General features: G+C 35.5%; 1 protein-coding gene across 1 annotated transcript; it reads left to right on the top strand.

Moving 5' to 3' along the window:
• Positions 1–285: 285 nt before the first annotated feature.
• LOC131033931 (endoribonuclease Dicer homolog 1-like) lies at positions 286–1,453 on the top strand. The gene is made up of 3 exons (XM_059208520.1): positions 286–726; positions 862–1,014; positions 1,175–1,453. The coding sequence occupies exons 1-3, from the start codon at positions 286–288 to the stop codon at positions 1,451–1,453; spliced, it is 873 nt and encodes a 290-aa protein (XP_059064503.1).
• The last annotated feature ends 22,682 nt before the right edge of the window (positions 1,454–24,135 follow it).

Raw genomic sequence — 24,135 nt, 5'->3', positions numbered from 1 at the left:
TCCATGCAATGACCGATACTCCTCACAAGCGATAATCCATCAGGTATATTATCTGAAATGATGTCTCCATACCCTATCAGCAACTCCTTTATTTCTTCTGGTTGTTCTCCTTTATGCTCTGGATTATCAGTCTTCTTAGTAACTAAGATAAAACACACATTCTCATGTCTCGTCGCATCTACTTCCATCACAAATCCTTCTACAAGTGTAACTCAGCCCACAAAAGAAACACAGAGTTCAAAAGAAAAAAAAGATCGTTATCCGTGCAACTGCAATGAAACTAAAATGTTTATTGAGAATTTAATCTCTGAACTCTATAAACCTTCATATAAGTCTGATGTCTTGGATGATATCGAAGCAAAATTAAACTATAATTTCAAGAGGAGGGATTTGTTGAAAGAATCATTTTATGTGCTTTTGGAGATGGTAGCTAAAAACCGTTTCATACACTGCAATGCATGCAAACAAGCACTTGAATCAGCAGGTCTCCGATCTTATGAATTAATGGAGTTATTTGGGAATTTTTTCCTCAAGCTAGCAATAACAATAGATTTGTATAAAAAATATCCCACCTTGGAAGCAGGCATCTTGACAAAGTTAAGATCTCAAATTATGGACAACGAAAAACTGGCAAAAGTTGCTGTAAATAAACTATATCTTCATAACCATATCTCTTGTGCAAATGTCCCTAGAAAGAAAGGTAACTCTTCAAAATATTTGATTCAGGTTTGCATGATTAGGTTTATTTTACCTTAAATATAATTTAAGTTAAAAAAAACAATTTTAAAATAAATAAAATAATTTAAATTGATATTCTTTAGAATTATGTATTTAAAGAAGTTTATATTTGATATTATGTAGATCAAAACATTCATTGACGATATGACAAAATATAAAGATTTGAATCCACTTGAAGTTTTGTTTAATTCAGTCAAAACAATAGCAGGTGCAATGTTTCTTGACAGTACTAAGTTAACAGAGAACATCGGCTGTTGTTTGGAACAAGTTTGGGAGGTATTACTGAATTCAATTTCTTCTCTTCTTTTTGTATGTTTTTATCTTTTATCATACTAAAATTTATATTTTCATTATTTTCATTCAAAATTTCAAGATATTTGTTTATATTGACACAATGTTTCCTCTTGTTTCACTTTATATTCTTAATGTTTGGTAGAAATTGGAGAATTTGTTAGAGCCACTGACCACTCCAAAGACATTGGACGAGCATCCCGTTTCTAAACTGCAGGAATTATGTCAAAAATTGGGCAAACGTGTTGAATACAAACATCATAAATTTAAATTTAAAGTGTTTGATGAAGAGGAAATAACAGTTGTAGAAGTATTTATAAATGATAAGAAATTTGGAATGGGCGAATGTATAAAGAAAGAAGTTGCAAAGAAAAGGGCTGCGAGAGATGGTCTTGCTCAGTTAGAACAAGAAAGTGAAGACTAAATTAAATTGATGAAAACTAGAATTACCAATTTGTATGAAATTTGGTAGGTGTTTAATGGTGTTTAATGGGCTCTTCTACTCGTTTTGAACGAGGCTTTCTTCTTGTTTGTTTCTTCACGCACAGAAGAGAAATAGTTTAGGCTTTTGGGAAAGATTCCGAAAAATAGGGATTTTAGGTTTAAATAGACAACGTTGTATCCATGTAAGCATGGAAACAACCAAAGTCTGATCTCTTTTATGATGTAAAGCTCATGAATCCAATGAAAGTTTGTGGGTTGATGTATTATGAAATAGTAAATAAATGTTAAAGAAATTAAAATAATGAGAAAACATATATAATTATGTAATGAAAGAGTTAATAATTTATGTTAACATTTTAGAATATATAATGTCTTAAGATTAAGAATGGTTGATGATAGTTTGTAATTTATTTTAGAAACATAATATTTTGTCTACACTCTAGAAGGTTAAGATTGTAGGCATTAGATTTAGAATTGTAAAAATATCTCATTCTCTATAAAAAATGATTTGATAGATTGTAGAATTTTACTTCTATTTTGATTGATTTTCTTGTTTGTTGTCTTCCTTTTATGATATTTGAATAATGATTATATTTAGAGATACTTTGGAAGAATTTACATTATGATGCAAGGCGTAAAGAGATGTGTTCTCCTAAATGAAACCCTACAAATCTATAGAAAGAATTTTCAATTACATAAAAGAGTTGCAAAATAAATTATGCATATTTGTTAATATTTTATGCAGCAAATAATTATTTTTTGTTGGGAAAAATGGTGTCTCAACCTTGCATTTATGCGAGGTTACTATTTATAGTAAGTTTTTATTTGAGCACGAAATAGTGCGAAACTCTCCCTGAAGCTTCTGGTTGGCTAGATAAGCATTCCGGTAAAGTTTCGTCGCAAGGTCACAGCTAGTTTTGAAGATATTAAAGTTTCCATCTTGGAGGGGTGCAATAAAATGTTTAAACTTAATTTTGGGGACTTTAGAGGCTCCGAAATGCCCTGAAAAGTGGCCGTAACCAGGGAAGCTGGTTATGAGGTGATAGAGAACTTTGCGAGCTTTCCGGCGCTTCAAACGGTTCGTCAATCGGACACCCGGTTCTCAAGTTATGGCCTCCGGAAGTTTGTACTCCTGAAATAGGAAAAATAATTTGTATCGAATACATAAATGAGCTGTAAAAGGGAGCGACACGTGTTGATGTGTGCTTTAACATGTCATAGAAGGGAGATAAGGTCGGCTACACCTTATTGGGTGGTTTTAGCCCATGGTTTTGTAATACCGTTTGACGGTTTCTTGTATTGTATCTCCTATTTATGAGGTGTGTGAGATAGAGGTTGTGTGTAAGAGTCTTATGGCTATTGAGTTGCCTCTGAATCTCTGATTAGTGCTACTCCTGCGAAGAGCTTGCTCTGCAAGTATTTTGTAATCTGTTTTGATTGCTGAATAAAATATTGAGCTGCTTTTGGAGGGTGGGGTTTTTCTCCCGAAAGGGTTTTCCCCACGTAAATCATTGTGTTGTGGTATGAATGCTATTATACCTATTTCTATTTTCTGTAACTGTTGTAATGATCTGAAAAAGTTTTGCATTACCCTCCTCTCAAGGTTAGTGTAGGAAGTTGTTTCCGCTACTTAACTTCCTTACAAGTGGTATCAGAGCCTGATCACCTTTGGTTTCAATTGTGGGCAGTTGGGTTTTTTGAACTAATCCAGATTTGAGTGGGAGCTTGTGCAGAAGACACTTTTTGATCTTGTTGCAGGAATATTCAGATGGCGAGTTCGTCAGGGAGAATAGAGGTGGAGAAATTTAATGGAAGTAATTTTGAGATGTGGAAGCTGAAGATGGAAGATCTACTAATAGATCGAGATCTTTGGGATGCTGTTGATGCGAATGTCCAAAGGCCCTCAGATCCTACTGTGGCAGCTCAGTATGATGTTATGGACCGAAAAGCCAAGGGTCTAATCAGACTGTGCCTGGCAGACTCTGTTCTAATCAATGTCCATGAAGAAAACTCTGCAAAGAAGCTATGGACTAAGCTTGGTGAGATGTATCAAGTGAAATCTTTATTAAATCAAATTTTCTTAAGAAAGAAATTGTATTCCTTGAAGATGGAAGAGGGTGGACGAATTGCAGACCACCTAGAAGCATTCAACATGATTGTGGCTCAATTAGTATCCGTCGGTGTTAAGATGGACGAGGAGGAAAAATGTCAGATCTTGCTTTGTTCTTTGCCCAATTCGTGGGATTCTCTTGTTATGGCTATCGGTAGTACTTCTGTTGTTTTGAAATCTGAAGACGTGGTGGGTGCCCTACTCGGTGAAGAGATGCGAAGGAAGGTATCCATCAGTTCAAAGGAAGCCCTAACCGTTCGTGGAAGACCTAAGGAGAAAGGCAAGAAGAATGAGAAGCGTGGCAAGTCCAAATCCAAAGGGAGATCGAAATCTCCTGGAAAGTCCAAAGTCATTTGCTGGAATTGCGGTAAACCGGGTCACATCCGTAAGGACTGCAAAGAAGAAAAGAAGAAGAAAAAGAAAAAGTTCGATTCTGATTCTGAGTCCGACAAGGAAGATGGCGATGCATTTATTGCGGCTTTGGCGACTCATACAGGTAATGATGCCTGGCTAATTGACTCAGGTGCATCTTTTCATATGACTTCCAATAGAGATTGGTTTTCTGAATATGAAGGATTTAATGGAGGTAAGGTGTACTTGGGTGATGATTCACAACTAGACATTGTTGGTCGAGGTAAAGTTAGAATCAGGTTTTCTGATGGTAGAATAAAAAGGATTAATGGTGTGTTGCATATCCCTGGATTAAAACGAAACCTGTTATCTGTGAGCAAACTGATAGATGCGGGTGTGCAGGTAGTCTTTTCTGAAACAGGATGTAAGATTATTAAGGGTGCTATGGTAGTTGCTAGAGTGTCAGGTTTGGCACTTTGTATAAGCTTGAAGCATACACTGTTGAGTGTAATAGCACTTCTGTAAAAAGTAAATCTGCGGATACTTCACTGGAAGATTTGAAGGTTTCACTTTCAGCAGATGGAAATGGTTTTTGGGTACCTAAGGGTGCTCTTTCGTCTGAAGCAAAGTTACCTGCAGAGAAGACTATGTTATGGCACCAGAGACTTGGCCACATTGGAGAAAAGGGTCTAAGGACCTTGAAAAATAAAAACCTTGTTGAAGGTTTGAATGACTGTAACCTTGACTTTGATTTCTGTGAGCATTGCATTTATGGAAAACAAAACCACGTTCAGTTTTATTCGAGTTCTCATAAAACTTGTGGTGTTTTGGATCTTATCCATTCTGATGTGTTTGGTCCAGTAGATGTCTCTTCGATTGGAAAATCCACATATTATGTTTCATTTATTGATGATTTTAGTAGAAGGACATGGGTTTATTTTCTAAAGAGTAAATCTGAAGTTTTTAGTCGTTTTAAAGAATTTAAAGCAATGGTTGAGTTGCAGACTGGAAAGAAAATAAAATGTTTGAGAACTGATAATGGCGGTGAGTTTTGCTCTAATGATTTTGATAGATTCTGTAAAGACTGTGGAATTAACAGGCAGAAGACAACTCCGTATTCTCCATAGCAGAATGGAGTTGCAGAAAGAATGAACAGGACACTGATGGAAAAGGCTAGGAGTATGCTGAGTGGTGCTGGTCTTGAACAAAAGTTTTGGGCTGAAGCTGTTGCCACTGCTTGCTACCTGATTAACAGGTCTCCTACATCAGCTCTTGTTGATAAAACGCCTATGGAAGCATGGTCAGGTCACAAGCCTTCATTGAGACATCTTAGAGTTTTTGGTTGCGAGGCATATGCACATGTGCCAAAGGAGAAGCGAACAAAGTTGGAGAACAAGGCTGTGAAATGTATCTTCATCGGGTATAGTTATGGTGTGAAAGGATACAAGCTTTGGGACCCTGTTGCACAAAAGGTAATTCACAGTAGAAGTGTTATTTTTAGAGAAATTAAGTCTCCTTCTGTTACATTGCAGCCAGAATAGACTAAAAAAGAAGATGTGATTCAACTTCCTCCTACACCTGAAAGAGTTGAATCAAAACCCCTAGATAGGCAAGAATTTGAGGAGAGCTCGTCTAGCTCTGAATCTTCAGAAGAGGAGGAAGAACCTCCAACTCAGCTTGTTCGAAGGTCTACAAGACATAGACAACCACCTGAAAGGTATTCACCTGATGATTGGAGATGTATTTTTGCTCTGAATACTAGTGTGGATGAACCGAAATCTGTAGAAGAGGCATTAGGTATGAATGATGCAGAATCCTGGAAGATTGCTATGGAGGAAGAAATGGCAGCTTTGAAAAAGAATGATACATGGGATCTTGTACCATTGCCTGAAGGACGAAAACCTGTTGGTTGTAAATGGGTGTTCAAGAAAAAGATTGGTTCAGATGGAAGCATTGAAAAGTATAAAGCAAGGTTGGTTGCAAAAGGCTACTCTCAGGTTGAGGGTGTTGATTACGGTGAGATATTTTCTCCTGTTGCAAAAATGACATCCATTAGATTTTTGCTTTCTATTGCTACTGCTTATGATTTAGAGGTTGAGCAAATGGATGTGAAAACTGCTTTCCTTCATGGTGATTTGGAGGAAGATATTTATATGACACAGCCAGAGAACTATGTGGTGAAAGGCAAAAGAAATTTGGTCTGTAAATTGAAGAAATCTTTGTATGGCCTCAAACAAAGTCCTAGGATGTGGTACCAGAAATTTGATACATATGTGTTGAGTTTGGGATTTGAACGTTCTAAATCAGATCACTATGTTTATTATAAATCTTATGGTGATCATTTCTTATTCATTGCATTGTATGTTGATGATATGTTATTCATTGGTAAAGGGAAAGGTATGATTTCAGAACTGAAGTCTCAGCTCGCTGCTAAATTTGAAATGAAAGATCTTGGTGCAGCAAAGCACATTCTTGGGATGGAAATTAGAAGAGATAGGGCGAACAGAAAGCTATGGCTAGGCCAGAGTAAGTATGTGAATTCAGTGTTACAGAGGTTCAACATGCAGAATTGTAGACCATTGAGTGTTCCTTTTACAGTTGGAACGAAACTATCTGTTTCAGATTGTCCTACATCCCCATTGGAGATGGAAGACATGAGCAGAGTGCCTTACCAGAGTGCAGTTGGAAGCTTGATGTATGCTATGGTCTGTACTAGACCAGATATTGCCCAAGCAGTGGGAGTACTTTCTAGATATATGTCTAATCCTGGTAGAGTTCATTGGGATGCAGTCAAAAGAGTCTTCAGATATTTGAAGGGTACTTCAGAGTATTCTTTGTGTTATCATGGTAATTCAGTTGGAGACATGACTTCCCTTGATATCCATGGTTATGTGGATTCAGATTGGGCAGGTGATATTGATAGCAGAAGATCCACCAGTGCTTATGTGTTTACTTTGTTTGGTGGTGCAATTAGTTGGATGAGTAAGCGACAGGCTGTGGTTGCTTTATCCACTACTGAAGCAGAGTATATGGCAGCTACTCATGCTTGTAAAGAGGCCATTTGGCTTAAGAGACTGTGTTCGGATACTGGAATAAAACAAGGTACAGTGACAGTTTACTGTGACAGTCAGAGTGCAATTAGCCTAGCTAAGAACCCGACATTTCATGCCCGGACCAAACATATTGATATTCAGTATCATTTTGTTAGAGATATGGTCGAAGATGGTAGGGTGAAGCTGGTTAAGGTGGAAACTTTGATGAATGTTGCAGATGCTTTAACTAAGGCTGTGAGCACAGAAAAGTTCAGATGGTGTTCAAAGTCTATGGGCCTTATGGCCCCTAGCAATTGATTCATTGTGTTGACATTCCCTTCTGCTCATGCAAGGTGTTCGACAAGTGGGAGATTTGTTGGGAAAAATGGTGTCTCAACCTTGCATTTATGCGAGGTTACTATTTATAGTAAGTTTTTATTTGAGCACGAAATAGTGCGAAACTCTCCCTGAAGCTTCTGGTTGGCTAGATAAGCATTCCGGTAAAGTTTCGTCGCAAGGTCACAGCTAGTTTTGAAGATATTAAAGTTTCCATCTTGGAGGGGTGCAATAAAATGTTTAAACTTAATTTTGGGGACTTTAGAGGCTCCGAAACACCCTGAAAAGTGGCCGTAACCGGGGAAGCTGGTTACAAGGTGATAGAGCACTTTGCGAGCTTTCCGGCGCTTCAAACGGTTCGTCAATCGGACACCCGGTTCTCAAGTTATGGCCTCCGGAAGTTTGTACTCCTGAAATAGGAAAAATAATTTGTATCGAATACATAAATGAGCTGTAAAAGGGAGCGACACGTGTTGATGTGTGCTTTAACATGTCATAGAAGGGAGATAAGGTCGGCTACACCTTATTGGGTGGTTTTAGCCCATGGTTTTGTAATACCGTTTGACGGTTTCTTGTATTGTATCTCCTATTTATGAGGTGTGTGAGATAGAGGTTGTGTGTAAGAGTCTTATGGCTATTGAGTTGCCTCTGAATCTCTGATTAGTGCTACTCCTGCGAAGAGCTTGCTCTGCAAGTATTTTGTAATCTGTTTTGATTGCTGAATAAAATATTGAGCTGCTTTTGGAGGGTGGGGTTTTTCTCCCGAAAGGGTTTTCCCCACGTAAATCATTGTGTTGTGGTATGAATGCTATTATACCTATTTCTATTTTCTGTAACTGTTGTAATGATCTGAAAAAGTTTTGCATTACCCTCCTCTCAAGGTTAGTGTAGGAAGTTGTTTCCGCTACTTAACTTCCTTACATTTTTTCTGATTATTATTTCTTTAACAAGCTCTACAAGTGAGAAATGACATGTCTATTTTGGAGGATCTAAAATGAAAGCTAATAAATACTTTTTACCACAAGTAAAACACAAGCATTTCTTTTTAAGTTATCTACTTTATCAAGTTAGGATAGAAAAATAAAATGGATCATTTGGTTGAAGATTAAGTTTGAATTTTAAAAAGAAATGGATCAATTTGATGACTTAGGGGTCTTCCACACAATGACAAAAATGATATTAGGTGTCTAAATAATCATTTCAAGTGCATAACTTCATTTTTAGATTCTGTTAATTGTGTTCTAATGGACCCCCTTCAATGTAGTTTGAAATAGAAAGGGTAGAACATAGAATATTTAAGAGACACATATATAAATGTAGATAAAGTCATAAATAATTATTGAAGTTAATTTTTCTTGTGTACAAACATTGGATCATACTATTTTAAACAAATTATTAAATTAACATGTGCCCACAAGTGGGATAAGGATCTATACTTTCACCTTTTTCACATGTTATACTCTTTATATATTCTATGCATGTTTTTTACCCAAAATCTCTTCAATATCTCTAGCTTGTTGTATGACATCTATTTCTTTCAATTTACCTTTTTATGTCCTTTAATCATCATCATAATACTCATTTTAATATTTATTCTTTAAAAAAAATTATGTCACCAAATATTTAACAAATTTTAATTAATATGTATTATTATAATTCTTTATGATATTGAAAGGTCCAAACTTATTTTTTCTTAACTTATTATATGTACACCATCAAAATTTCTAAATATTTCATCACTTAATCTCAAAATTGATATTGCAATGCAACCTTTTCATGTCAATCTACTCGTTATATTTTATATGAACATTTTTCTACAATTATCTTCTTACATCCTCATGTAACACCTTCATATAATTTGTAAATTTCTCTTCCTTGAGACTTATTTTCTCTTTGTCTATGATATCCCTCTTTACTCTATTGTAAAGTCCTAGCCCACACACATACGACATTAATGTCCAAAACTTGGACCATTATTTTTTATGAACCAAAAGTGGCACTCAGAAAAGCACTCAATACTCATACATAAATCCTACTCCATAACAAAATGCAATGACGTAATGGAGATGCACCATAATGCACAAACATGGTAATACTAGTGGAAGAACTAAAATTAATATGAGTTAGAACAGAATAGATGGCACCAAAATGAGGAATGGGGAAGGGTTAATATATCCAAACCATTAACGTCATCCTTCAACATTTTATAGCCAACCATCCTTCAAATTTCACGAGGATACAACAAACAAAAAAACCCTTGACAAGGGATAGGCCTTTTTAATTCAATGTAACTTAATATTTATGACCCACATGATAAGGTATCAAGATTCTCCAAATTTAAAATAGCCTCAATATTCTCTCAAAGTTTATATGGATCCAAATTTAAAAAGAGTTCAACATCCACACTTCAAAATTCTTGAAATTCTAACGCTTCTTCAAAATTGGACTTCATCAATGTTTGATACCTAGGTATCAATTTCATTGAATTCTAGTACCTAGTATTGGACTATAGTTAAGTTTGATACAACTATAACAATATCATATTTCGTTGAAGTCTAAATATACTATACCTATATTAGACTTCTTTGGTGTTTGATACAATCACCCTATATCAAAGTTCTCCTAATTCTTATACTAAATTTCTTTGTACCAAATTTCTTAAAGTATAATAAACAAACACCCAATATGAGATTCCTCCAAAATATGATACTCAAAAACCCTATTATAATAATTCTAACAACATTAATACCCCCAAACTAAGTAGGAAACTTCTAATGTAATAAAGCACTATAGTATCAAAATTCTCATAATTTTGATACCTTGACACAAAGAAAAGGCAAAATTATAAGGTAGGAAACATATTTGTATCAAACTTATCACAAGTCCAAAAAATTGAACCAAGGACATGGGAATATAAGCATACACCCAAATTTTAACTTTCAATGAGGTGTAACTTTGTGGGTTTCAATGCATTCCTACATTATCTCCTTGATATAAGCAAGGGACTACAAGTAGATAGTGAGAAAATAGTTAGAAAATGCCAATGTTTTTTTATAGTAATTTTGAGACAAGTTCAAAATGAAAATAAGGAAATTCATCCAAATTATAATCATAAAATAAAGATTAATCCAAAATATAGTTGCAAAATAACACATTTTAAACTAGACATAACTTCCAACTATTGAAATTATAGACTAGATTTGAACATCTCCCAACTGAAGTATTTAAGAATACCTAATAATAAGAATACACTAGTTCACTCTATGAGTTTAATTTTACAAATGTATGGGATGTAATCCACAATAAGAATTATATAAATATATAAACTTACAATAATTACAAAGGTCATTGGACCATAATGTGTACGTGTATAATAGAGAAATAGTTTTTTTCTTTTGGAAAAGATTCAAAGAAAGCAATGGATATTTTACATTTAAATAGGTGATTTAGTATTGATGTAATCATGAAAACAAACATACCATAAATTAAAAATCTCTTCTCTTTTGTGTAGTGTTCAATTTTTCCAACTAAATAGAAGATGAATGGTTTCAAGATAGAATCACAATGATATTGGACCTCTAATGTAGAAAATAATTTGATAACTAATTTCCAAGCTTATCACTACTTTGTTCTGAGTATAAGCTTAGGTGTTAAACTATGATGTCACTAGATAGTGTATGATAAAGAATTATGAAGGCATACTTTGGTGTGTGACCTTACTTTTTTAGGTATGGAAAGTGGGACAAAGGAAGAAAGATTATATGTTTTTCACCTATATTTAATATTATTGATTCTCTACTCTTCATATCTCCAAACGACATCACCAACTATTTCAAAAGAAGTTTTAAAAATCTAACACCATTTTTTATTATTTATGCGATCAGTCATATGGTGTGGTAAGAAATTTCAAAAGAAATTAAAAATTTTGTATGATGAATCCAATGTAATGATTCCAACTCAAAATAAATATATCTAGATTAATTAATATGGTTTGTAGGATCATGTATTATGAAATAGTAAATAAATGTTGAAAAAATAAAAATATAGAAAATATTTTTATTTATGTGATCAAAGAATGAATAATCCATGTCAAGATTTTAGATTCTATGATTCCTTGAGATATATTTTTTGACCCATATTAGAATCAAAATATTTTTTCTACACTACAACAGTTGAGATTATGGATGTCTTAGATCTACAACTTTGAAAATCTACCATCCATGTAAAAATAACTTGATAGTGTGTGCTATTTTACTTCTATTTCTATTGATATCCTTCTAATTCATATTACCTTTATAATATTCATAGAATGATGATATTTATAAATGTTGGCATTGTATTGTCATTGATGTCAACTAGCATGGCAGGTCACCAATAAGAAAAAGAGTGTCATCTAGCATAATGGCCATTGGAACTTCACTAGTACACAAGTTAGTGTTGACTTGTGTTGAAGACATTGACATGAGACTGATATGATATAACATCTAGTATGTGGTATATTGGTAGTGCAATGTTGTCAGCTAGCAAGTGAGCAAGCAAGGTGAGCTTATGCAAAAGTGTCAACCGGTATGTCGTTGGATGTTGGATGATTGGATGTGAAATGGTAGGACTCCCACTGGATAAAGATGCAGTCACCAGATGATGAGAAGACTCATAGAGAGTGTGCCAAACTAGATCATATGTGCCTATATGAAGATGTGTCTTCTCAAACAGAGAAGCCATATTGGTGCATTGCGAAATCCAAATGTCAAGGATCCACTCCCACCAGTAAGTGGTTCTTATCTCCTATTATGAATGAAATGCATTATAATACTCCAAGATAAGATAAAAGACTTAAAGGTAGGTGATTGAAGGCTCACACCAGATCAACCGATAAAAAACTAAGTTGCCTTAGGTACATGAAATCAGATATATGCACTAGATTAGCTAGGTAGGCATGTTGAACTATCGAGACAAAGAAGGAAGAGTAAAGGAGTGATGGGTTTGTCATGTTGAAAAACCAGTTGAGATGATGTATGGACTGATGAAGAAAAAAGGAATGATGAACAGCTGTAGATAGAGAATGTTGCAGGAATGTAGATGGAGTTTGGTGCTACCAGTATGCATGGTATGTTACTTGAATACATGCAAACGATTTCACTAGTATAGATTTCCATCGATAAGTGATAAAAAGAGCATAAGTGAAAGGCTTTTGTTTGATAAAGATGAGCATGTGAAGTGACTAGTTAAAGTGTTCCACCGGAAGAGAAGCAAAGTGCAAGGTTGAAGGCAGACTAGTTAGGGTATAACTGGCAGGGTTAGAGAGCTAGTAGATGAACCCGCTTGTGTGGTTAGTCGGTGATCTTGTTTGGACCAAAATAGAAGACTTAGCAGAGGTGGATATCGACAAATTTGACATGCGGGAGATAGGTGTCATGCATATTGTGGTCGGTGAAGTGTTGTCAGTGAGGTAGGTGGTGACTGGTCTATATTAATGTCAATAGTATGTTTCACTGATCGAGTGTAGAAGGGTGCGGCTCAAGACTAATCAAAGGAAAAAGATTTGATCTAGTGGCTTCATGAGTGAGGCCGAGTGTCCAAGTGCTGAGAAGGGTAGGTGAATCTATCTACATGATCACTTCATGTTTTGAAAAATGCAGACTGGAAGAAGTGTCGTGTTTGCCAAATATGGCAAGCATGCTTTGGAATCAACATGATTCGCACAGTTTGATTGATCTGTTGCAAATGGTCAATCTTTGGAAGGAGATTTAATTAGATTTAGTTTTCCTCAAAGGCGATGAAGGAACCCTAGCACACCTGAAGTTTGAATGTCATTTTGGCGGTAATACATAGTATAGATATGTAGATCGAAGACCAAATCTGTTGTTGCTGAATGAGTGAGTAAAGTCAATGAAGGGAGTAGAAACCAGGGAGAGAATCAGTCAAGTGCTCATCTGTAAGTTCTGATACTAAATGTAAAGTATTGATGCCAATAGATAATAAGATGAGAGTGGGGGGGTGAATCATACAAACTTAATCTTCCATAAAATCAACGGATTCAACCTCGGTAACTTATACTTCAGCAATATAACCAAAAACTACTAAACATGCTAACTCATAAACACATATAACACCAAATTTAACGTGGAAACCCAAATAGGAAAAAACCACTGTGGGATTTCAGACCCACTAAGAAATATACTCTTCTAGAGTATGCTCGGTTAAAAGCAAATCCTGTTAAAGATTACAAACACATTGCTAGATGTGACCTGGTTAAGGGATTTCCCTCAGATCTGTTAAGATCTTTACTTTGTTAGAAGTGACCTTGTCAAAGGATTTCAAACACTCATTTAGAATGTCACCTTGCTAGAGGGTTTACAAATAAGACTGTTAGGTCCACTCGGTTAAGAGATTTTATGTCACTTACAAAATAACAATAATAAAAATATATCTGCAACTTCACATCTAAAATGCTAAAGCAGGTTCTTATTTGATCAAAACAATCTAGTCATAGGACTTATCTTGTCCCTCTGTTGTGCTCCCTACTCTGTTATTCAAATAGGTCTTCAAGCTTCTATGCTTGGTAATCACTATGTAGCATCGCTATGCTTACACTTGCCCGCATACATTGTTTATCAACAATTCCTTATTTATAAACAATTGCCAACCACTTAATCTCCTTGATCACATTTCCCATGATCAATCTTAGCCATCAGATCTTTAATCTTGACCAGGTTCAATGTATCCTTCGATTTGAAAATGTTTTACCTTGCCTAGGGACTTGCATTCCTTTCTTGGAACTTGCACAAGGTTATTGCGGTTCAATCTGAGCTGTAGATCTTCCTGTCGATTTTCCTTTGCCATAGATCCTTAGAAAACTTCATGCACGACATACGAATCATTTATACATCTCCAACTAACCATTGTCCTTCATTAAATAATGCTTTTATTCATCCAATGCGTTCTATCATAACTCGGTTGCAACTCAGTAAATATTAAACTTTACTCAATAGACATTCTGCCTTCATTAATCGATATCGATAACCTTAGGGTTTACCGACTAGGTTCCTTAGGGTTTACCGACTAGGTTCCTTAGGTTTTACCGACTAGGTTCTTTGCTCGGTGACATAGTATAGTATTAACCTTACAATCAACAACATATGTAGTATATCAAAACAATCTAAACATCATGATCTCATCATCGTCTAACTCGGTAATAGTTGCCCATTGAATAACTTATTTCTCCCCTTATTCATCACATTCTTTCTGTGTCTTTTACCGACATCTTAATTCTCTTCTAGTCAATCTTCTCAAGATATGGCAACATCATACTGAATTAGAAAATCAATTTCTTGACATCAATGAAAAAATAATGTTATAAAGATAGTTATCATCCTTTTTCAGTTATATCAATAATCTCCAACAACCTTCTCAATATCCTTATTGAACTGCTAATAATCTTTCTTTCTTATTGTAATGTCAACAATCTCCCCCTTTGGCATTGATGGCAAAACCAACAATTAAATGGTAATACCAACAAGATATTCAAATTGATTCGGATTCATATTGCTGTTAGACTTCTCCTGTTATCCTTGAGCTGTTAAAATCTTCTAAAGTCTTCTCCCTTTTTCATTAGGCTTCTGAGCTGTTGTCTTGCATTTAGTCTTCTCTGTTTTGCAGTAATCTTCTCCCCCTGTCATTAGTCTTCCATTATTTTCATCATTCAGGGATTTACCATTCAGTCAACCATTTAGTCTTCTCCCCCTTTGACAACAATGCCAAAAAATAAATAAAAGAACTAAATCATGATTTCTTCCTCTGTGAAGTGATTTGCCTTGATATGTATCATCTCAGTCTCGATCAGAGCAACTTGTCTCTATTCACTATTTCCTGCACAACTTTAGAAAACCTTCTAAAGTGTGTAAATCAGCATCAATCCACACATAATACTTTGTAGATTCATCGAATTGATGCTTTCACCGAACTCTGTCAGTGAGTAGAAGATAGGGGTAGGACCCCTAACTTGCTTCTAAGATACTCAAAACTGTCCCTTGGGAATGGCTTTGTGAAGATGTCTACTAATTGCTCCTTTGAACTGATATATTCCAGCACAACTTTCTTCTCTTGAACTTCTTCTCTGAGATAATGACACTTTATAGATATATGCTTTGTCTTAGAGTGCATTACTAGATTCTTTGAAATGTTAATGGCACTAGTATTATCATAGAATATAGTTACTGGCTTGGTAACTTTCTCATTTATACCTTCCAATAGTTGTTTGATCCATGCTATATTGGTACAATTCAATGCTGCAGCAACATATTCAGCTTCTGTTGTTGACTATGAGATACATCCTTGTTTCTTGCTAAGCCAACTCACTAGTCTTTCTCCTAAAAAGAAAGCTCCACCACTTGTGCTTTTCCTGTCATCTATGTTGCTTGCCCAATCAGCATCAGTATAAAATTTTAAATCAAAATCATTCCTTTTTTCATATACTAAGCCATAATCTTTAGTGCCTCTCAGGTATCTGAAAATTATCTTGATTGTTGTCATATGGGTTTCCTTGGGATCTGCAAAAAATCTGGCAACAATACCTACTGCATGTGCTATATCCGATCTACTATGCACAACATATTGTAACTTCCCAATCATAGATTGGTAAAGTGTTTCATCAATAGATGCAAATTCATCATTCTTTGATAGTTTACAGTTAGTAGTCATAGGAGTAATTACTGGTTTACAGTCCTCCATTCCAAATTTCTTCAAGATTTTCTTTATGTACTTGGATTGAGTAATGAAAATCTCATCTTTCATTTGCAGTATCTGTAAACCTATAAAATACTTTATCTCACCGATTAGTGACATCTCAAATTCTTTGCACATTTCATTTCCAAAGTTTTTGCATAGAGAGTCATTTCCACAAAATATAATGTCATCAACAAATATGGTTGAGATCAGTATTCCATTGTCCTCATCATTCTTCATGTACATATTGTTGTTTTCACTTGTCCTTATAAAACCAATCTTGATTAAGTAAGAGTGTAGACTCTCATACCATGCTCTAGGTGTTTGTTTCAGACCATATAAAGCTTTGTTTAATTTACATACCTGATCTTTACTCTTGTCTTCAATAAATCCTTCAGGTTGTTCAATATAAAACTTCTTCTTCTAGTATACCATTCAAAAATGTAGATTTAACATCCATTTGATATACCTTGAAATTTTTGAAAGTAGCATATGCCAACAATGTTCTTACTCCCTCAAGTCTAGCCACAAGTGCAAAAGTCTCACCATAATCTATTCCTTCTTCTTGAGCATAACCTTTGCAAACTAGTCTTGCTTTGTTTCGAATGACCTCACCTTTTTCATTTAGCTTGTTTCTGAAAATCCACTTTGTACCGATTACATTTTTGTCCTTTGGTCTTGGGATCAATGTCCATGTGTCATTCTTCTTGATTTGATCAATCTCTTCTGTCATAGCATTTACCCAATATTCACTATTAAATGCCTCTTTTACTATTCTTGGTTCAAATTCAGATATCAGACATGTGTTCTATCTCAGTTTGTTCCTTGTCATCACTAGATCATCCTTATCTCCTATAATTTGACTTGATGCATGATGTCTTCTGACATATTTGGCTAATATAGGCTCGGTAGGTTCTGTCTGATCTTCTTCATCACTTGGTAACTAGACATTATCTTCATTTTCTTCAGCTGCTTTCTCGGTAGGACTTCTCGATTGAACATAAACAAATTCTTCATAATCTTTTGGTTCTTTGGAATTTCTTTCATCATTTCTTTTTGCAAATTCATCAATTTTCACATTTTCACTTTCCACTATTTTGTTAGATGATTTGATCAGACATTTAAATGCTTTACTTCTAGAAGAATAACCAAGAAATGTTCCTTCCTCACTTTTCTGATCAAACTTTCCATTTCTGTCATCTTTGTGAACATGGCATCTAGTTCCAAAGATTTTAAAATAACTTACATTAGGTTTCTTGTCATACCAGATTTCATATGGTGTCTTCATAGTTCCTTTCTTCAGTTGAACTCGGTTCAGGGTGTAAACCACAGTGTTGATTGCTTCTCTCCAAAATGTTTGAGGTACCCTTTTTTCTATCATCGGGGATCTGGCACAATCCACAATTGATCTGTTTCTTCTCTCGGCTATCCCATTTTGCTGAGGTGTTCTTGGTGTAGATACTTGCCTTTTTATACCATGATCTTTGTAGAATAAGTTAAATTCATCATAAGTGAACTCTCCTCCTCTATCAGATTTAAGACATTTCAGTTGTCTTCCTGTTTCATTTTCAACTCTTGCCTTGTACCATTTAAACATTTGAAAAGCTTCTGATTTTTCTTTTAAAAACATAACTAACATCATCCTTGAGTAATCATCCACAAATAGTATGAAATACTTATCACCATAATAACTTTAAACTTTCATGGGACCACAAAGATCAGTGTGTACTAGATCTAAAATTCCTTTAGAAGTGTAGGACTTACTTGAAAAGCTTGATCTTGTCATTTTACCCATCTGGCATCCTCAGCACATAGCATTCTCAGGTTTTTCCAGACTTGGTAGACCTCTTACTCGGTGCTTCTTACTTATTTTGATCTAATTATCAAAATTTACAAGGCAAAACCTTTTATGCCATAACTAGGTATCATCTATCTTAGCATAAAGACACTTTTTCTGAGTTGATTCAAGATGAAATGTATTACCTTTTATTTGTGTTCCGGTAGCAGCTAACTTTCCATGCTTGTCATGAACTTTGACAATTCCTTTCTGAAATTCTATTTGGTATCCTGTATTGTTTAGCTATGCTACACTCAACAAATTGTATTTCAAACCTTCAACCCAGTATACATCATCACATTTAGCATTGTCAAGAAGTGTTATAGATCCTTTACCTTTCACTAGACATGGTGAATCATTACCAAATCTTACATAGCCTCCATCATAGTCTTCTAATTTAACAAACTTGTGTTTATCACCTGTCATGTGATGTGAGCATCCACTATCTATGATCCAAGAATCATTATTATTTATGTGAGATATTAGGGCTTTTTCTTCATTCCTTTCTTCATCACATCCATCTTTAATAGCCACATAAACAACTTCCTTTGTATCAGTTTCATCATATTTATCATCATTGGATTCATCATCAGCTACTAGACATGTCTTTCTATCTCTCCTTCTGAAGTCTCGGTGTCCTCTGTATTCATTGTCTTTCTGCTTGTTATCTCGGTATTCTCTCTTTTCACTAGATTCCTTGTCAGGACAGTTAGAAGCCATATGTCTTATTTTATCACAATTGAAACATTTTAAAGGTAGCTTCCCTTTATACTTACCTTTTCCTCTCGGTAACCTTCTGGCTAATAATGCTTCAAACTCTTCTTGCTTCTTGATTTCCTCATACAGTTTGTGCACTTCTTCCATGTTCTTATGAAATCTTCCACTTGCTCCACTATGATTCCCTTCAGAGTACTTACTCATTCTATCATTGTAATCATCAGTTTCACCAATATGAAAAGAACTGAATGCAGATTCTACTTTATTTACTGAAGACCCACTGTTATCAAAATTACTTAACTCAAATGCATGTAACTTACCAATAGTAGCATCCAAAGAAACTAGCATGTTAGGTACAGACCTCAATTCATTGATTGCAGAGACTTGAATAGCATAAGCAGGTAGAAGTGTTCTCAACAACTTACTTGTTACATCATTTTCTTCAATAGTCCCTCCTGCTCCTTTAATTTGATTGACAGTCTCCTTTAGCCTTGTATTGTATTGGGGTATGTTCTCACCTTCATTCATTCTCATGGATTCAATTTGTCCTCTTAGACTATCTACTTTTTCTCTTTGAACATGTTCATCACCGCCATACACAGATATGAGCTTAATCCACATTGCTTTTACATCATTACAGCCTTCTAGATCATTGTCGATCAATGCTGATATTATTTCAATCATAGCTTGAATATGTTCTTGCTTTGTCTTTCTCTCTTCCAAGGTCATTGGATTGGTGCTTGGTGGTATGTAATCATTCTCCAAATAATATGTTGCATATTCTTCAATTCTTGATAAATGCAGCTTCATCCTTTTCTGCCATGTGGAGAAACTTGACTTGTTCAGCTTTGGTGCATCCCTTTTGTACATCTTTGGATCTTTGCCTCAAGTACCTTTAATCTTTTTCATACCAATTGTAAGTTCTGATACTAAATATAAAGTACTAATGCCAATAGCTAACAAGATGAGAGGGGGGGTGAATCATACAAACTTAATCTTCCATAAAATCAACTAATTCAACCTCGATAACTTATACTTCGGCAATATAACCAAAAACTGCTAAACATGCTAACTCATAAACAGATAATCATCATAACACATATAACACCAAATTTAACGTGGAAACCCAAATAGGGAAAAACTACTATGGGATTTCAAACCCACTTAGAAATATACTCTTCTAGAGTATGCTCGATTAAAAGAAAATCCTGTTAAAGATTACAAACACATTGCTAGATGTGACCCGGTTAAGGGGTTTCCCTTAGATCTGTTAGTATCTTCACTTTGTTAGAAGTGGCCTTGTCAAAGGATTTCAAACACTCATTTAGAATGTCACCTTGCTAGAGGGTTTACAAATAAGATTGTTAAGTCCACTCGGTTAAGAGATTTTCTGTCACTTACAAAATAACAGTAATAAAAATATATCTGCAACTTCACATCTAAAATGCTAAAGTAGATTCGTATTTGCTCAAAACAATCTAGTCATAGGACTTATCTTGTCCCTCTGCTGAGCTCCCTACTCTGTTATTCAAACATGTCTTCAATCTTCTATGCTCAGTAGTCACTATGTAACATCCTTGTGCTTACACTTTCCCGCATACATTGTTTATCAACAATTCCTTATTTATAAACAATTGCTAACCACTTAATCTCCTTGATCACATTTCCCATGATCAATCTTAGCCATCAGATCTTCAATCTTGACCAGGTTCAATGTATCCTTCAATCTAAAAAAGTTTTACCTTGCCTAGGGACTTGCATTCCTTTCTTGGAACTTGCACAAGGTTATTGCGGTTCAATCTGAGTTGTAGATCTTCCTGTCGATTTTCCTTTTCCATAGATCCTTAACAAACTTCATGCATGGCATACCAATCATTTATACATCTCCAGCTAATCATTGTCCTTCATTAAATAATGCTTTTATTCATCCAATGTGTTCTGTCATAACTCGGTTGCAACTCAGTAAATATTAAAATTTACTCGGTAGACATTCCGCCTTCATTAACCAATATCGAAAACCTTAGGGTTTACTGACTAGGTTCCTTAGGGTTTACCGACTAGGTTCTTTGCTCGGTGACGTAGTATAGTATTAACCTCACAATCAACAACATATGTAGGATATCAAAACAATCTAAACATCATGATCTCATCATTGTCTAACTCGGTAATAGCTGCCCATTGAATAACTTATTTCTCCCCTTATTCATCACATTATTTTTGTGTCTTTTACCGACATCTTAATTATCTTCTAATCAATCTTCTCAAGATATGGCAACATCATACTAAATCAGAAAATCAATTTCTTAACATCAATGACAAAATAATGTTATAAAGATAGTTATCATCCTTTTTTAGTTATATCAATAATCTCCAACAACCTTCTCAATATCCTTATTGAAATGCTAACAATCTTTCTTTCTACTGAAATGCCAACACTCATTGACAATCATTGAGGAGATTGTGTGAGAGAGAGAGAGAAGCGGTTAGAAGAGTTCAGCTAGCAAGGGTGAGGTAACTGGTAGTCTATCATTAAGTCTGATAGAGGAGTGCACCAATGGTTATTGAACTGGCAGAGAAGAGCACAGAGAGAATCAGTGAAGAACTAGTAAGCTAAGAACTAGAAGTAATCAGATAGTAGATAACTGACGAAGGGAAGAAGACCGATGGTGGTTAGCAGTAGTGTAGTAGAAGAGAACCGGCAAAGAGAAGAGTATTGACAAAGAAGAAGTAGAGGCTGAACTAGTAAGGCTGTAGCAGAGAGTGAGTTGCAGTAGGAGATAAGATTGCAGTAGAAAGGTGAGCAGAGAACCGAGAGAGAATTGGATAGAGGTGAACCAGTAGAGAGACATATGTGAGAGTTACAAAGTTCTTTTGTAAGAAGGATATTACTTTTGTATTTAATATATAATTTTGTAATGACTAAGTTGGCGCTCGATGCAGGGGATGGTGCCATAAAGCAGGAGTGGTACTCCTTGGATTGGTTCCCTAAATGTTGTAACCGAGTATTTCATTATGATGCTGGATTGGAGTAGTAGTCTCCAACAACATTTCTCATTGAGGTTTTTCCCATCTTGGGTTTTCCTCATACATCTTGTGTTATGCGATGTCCTTTTTATGTGTGGTTACATTTGTGTTATCCTCCCATCTAACCGGTATGTATTCTTTATGTTAGATCTGTTAAGAAATGAAGCTAAGGATGAAAGCCGGTGTTGTAAGAAGGAACAACATTCCAGATCCCGAAGGAAAAGGAAAGATGGGAGAAGGCAGCTTCACCGGAAGCAAGAACTTGAGAAGAAGATAGTATAGAAAACCTCCTACCACTAAAAGAAAAAGAAATGTTGCTTCCCACAAAACAAAGGAAGTGTGGAAAAATAAGGGATTAGATGGAAGAATTTCATAAAGTGGACAACTCAGGATCCATCCCTAGGGAAGAAGAAATGGAGATACTAAACCAAAAAGGTCTCCTCCTGCATGGCAGAATAAATTTGTAAGTCAAATGCCATTCTTTTCTAGTTACTAGTTCTCTTGCAAAAATTATGGTCAGAGGAAAGATGAATGCATAAAAAGGTCTAGAAGTAAGAATGTATTTTGTCCAAGAAGTAATACATATTGTCATAACATGTCAAGATGTAGAAACATTCATAGATATTCTCCTATGCATAATCATAAGAGTCCATTTGTTGCCTCAAGAAATATAAATCATATATGTTATAACTGTAATGGATTTGGGAATAGACGTCATGAATGTAAGAACGGGAAAGTTCAATCACATGATAGTCAGTATAGTAGCTATGATCAACATGGAAATGGATATAGAGAATATGAGAGGAAAGGGTTGCATGGAACAAAAGGAGAAATGCCCCTGCAAGATCAAGAGGAACACCAATTCCGGTAATCGGTTGCAACAACATGACTAGAAGGAGATGGTCAAACCAGTTTGACAGAAGGTCCTTTGATCATGCGTTTGGAATGAACACCATTTTCTTCTACAACAATGCTTCCAATCATGACGCAAAATATGGTAGAGAAAGGAAAAATCAGCAAAAGGAGGTAACACCTTCTCCCAAGACTGAAAATGGGAAGAAAAGTGAAGTCAAGCAGGTGTGGAGGAAGAAGCAAGAAGATGCAACCAGGGACCGACATTGTGCATTCAATACACAAGTGATATCTCTTAAGGCTTTAAATAAGATGCATGACCTTAGGGGGAGTTACACATTGACCATACCATTCACCCCCTTGGGGGAAGAGGACAAATGGAAGAACATGTTGTTGTCGGTATAAAGGAAGGAAATGAGATGTCAAGTTTGTGTAGTGGTTGCCTTGTCTACACACCTACATATGAAAGATGGATTACAGCTGCATGTGTCAATGAATAGATAATTTTCAATTGGGATCATAAGCAAATTAACACAAGAAGACATGAGTTAGAGAAAGGTTCTCTGGTAGAAATTATGGACCAAAATAGGAAACTGGTATGTGCAGTATGTTACTGGTATGGAAATTGACTAGTATTGCAGGTTATGTAAGTCAATGAGGTCTGGAATCATTGCATTAACTCCAATAGCATGGATTGAATTGATTATGCCTCGGGCAGTACTGAAAAAGTTTTGAATGACATATGTTGGCCCAATAGTTGATCTTGTATGCATGCATCCTTTGTGGGCTAACCGGTTTGATATATGGCATGATAGTGATATTGTATAACATTGTGTACATCTAGGATCATGTCATAAGTTGTGGTGAATATAATGGAGCTGAAATATCATCATTTGATCATATTTTCACAACTCAACCGATATAAGGGGTTGCTAAGCTCTGGTTTAAGAACCTGACATGCAATAAGGACTTGAGATCTATGACTCAGGGGGAGTTCATAGCCATGTCTTCTAATTGTTATCAAACAGGCTGGACACAGGTGGAGTGCAAGTGTCTATGGCTATACTAGTATGATTGAGACTTTGGGATGTGCTCATCAGTCCGGAGTTGTGAGGTATTTCAATGTCTATTCAATTTGTACTTAATTGAAATCACAACGGGACCACCGAGAGTGCTGCTTGCAAATAGCGAGAGTTACCTGCATAGGAGAACATGCATTTGGTATCAGAGAAGATAAAATTAGTATTAGTGTCAGCTTCAACACTTAGTACCAGCAAGTTAGGGTCAGAATAACTTCTCCATATCAAGGGGAGATGATATAGTCTGACCGGAAAGTAAGTTGTATTCACTGACACATGTGCCTTCATTTGGTTTCAGACTTGTATATACATGTGCATCCAGTTTGTATATACACTTGGTTGCTAAGAAATTGGTTTCAATTGGTGGTTGAGCTCTCCATCTCAGCTATTGTGAATTGAGAGGATGCAAAGTATGAAGGTCAAAGGAGGAGGAGAATCCAGGAGAGAAAAAGGGGGAGAGAAAACTTTGTCAGTGCTCGGTAGACACAAGGAAATAATGTTGGCATTCCACACTCTCATGAGAATAGATGATGTTGTCATTGATGGCAACCATCTGGAAACCTTCCAGCATTCATCTAGTAAGCCACTAGAAGTTACTGG

Source organism: Cryptomeria japonica, chromosome 7 (assembly GCF_030272615.1).
Source record: "Cryptomeria japonica chromosome 7, Sugi_1.0, whole genome shotgun sequence".
NCBI classification, from domain to species: domain Eukaryota; kingdom Viridiplantae; phylum Streptophyta; class Pinopsida; order Cupressales; family Cupressaceae; genus Cryptomeria; species Cryptomeria japonica.
This window is presented reverse-complemented; position numbering and strand designations above follow the sequence as displayed.

Excerpts from the sequence above, each read along its gene's own strand:
- LOC131033931 (XM_059208520.1), top strand. The coding sequence starts at position 286 with ATGTTTATTGAGAATTTAATCTCTGAACTCTATAAACCTTCATATAAG. Across the intron at positions 727-861 it reads CTTCAAAATATTTGATTCAG|ATCAAAACATTCATTGACGA; the intron begins GTTTGCATGATT and ends GATATTATGTAG. Across the intron at positions 1,015-1,174 it reads GTTTGGAACAAGTTTGGGAG|AAATTGGAGAATTTGTTAGA; the intron begins GTATTACTGAAT and ends AATGTTTGGTAG.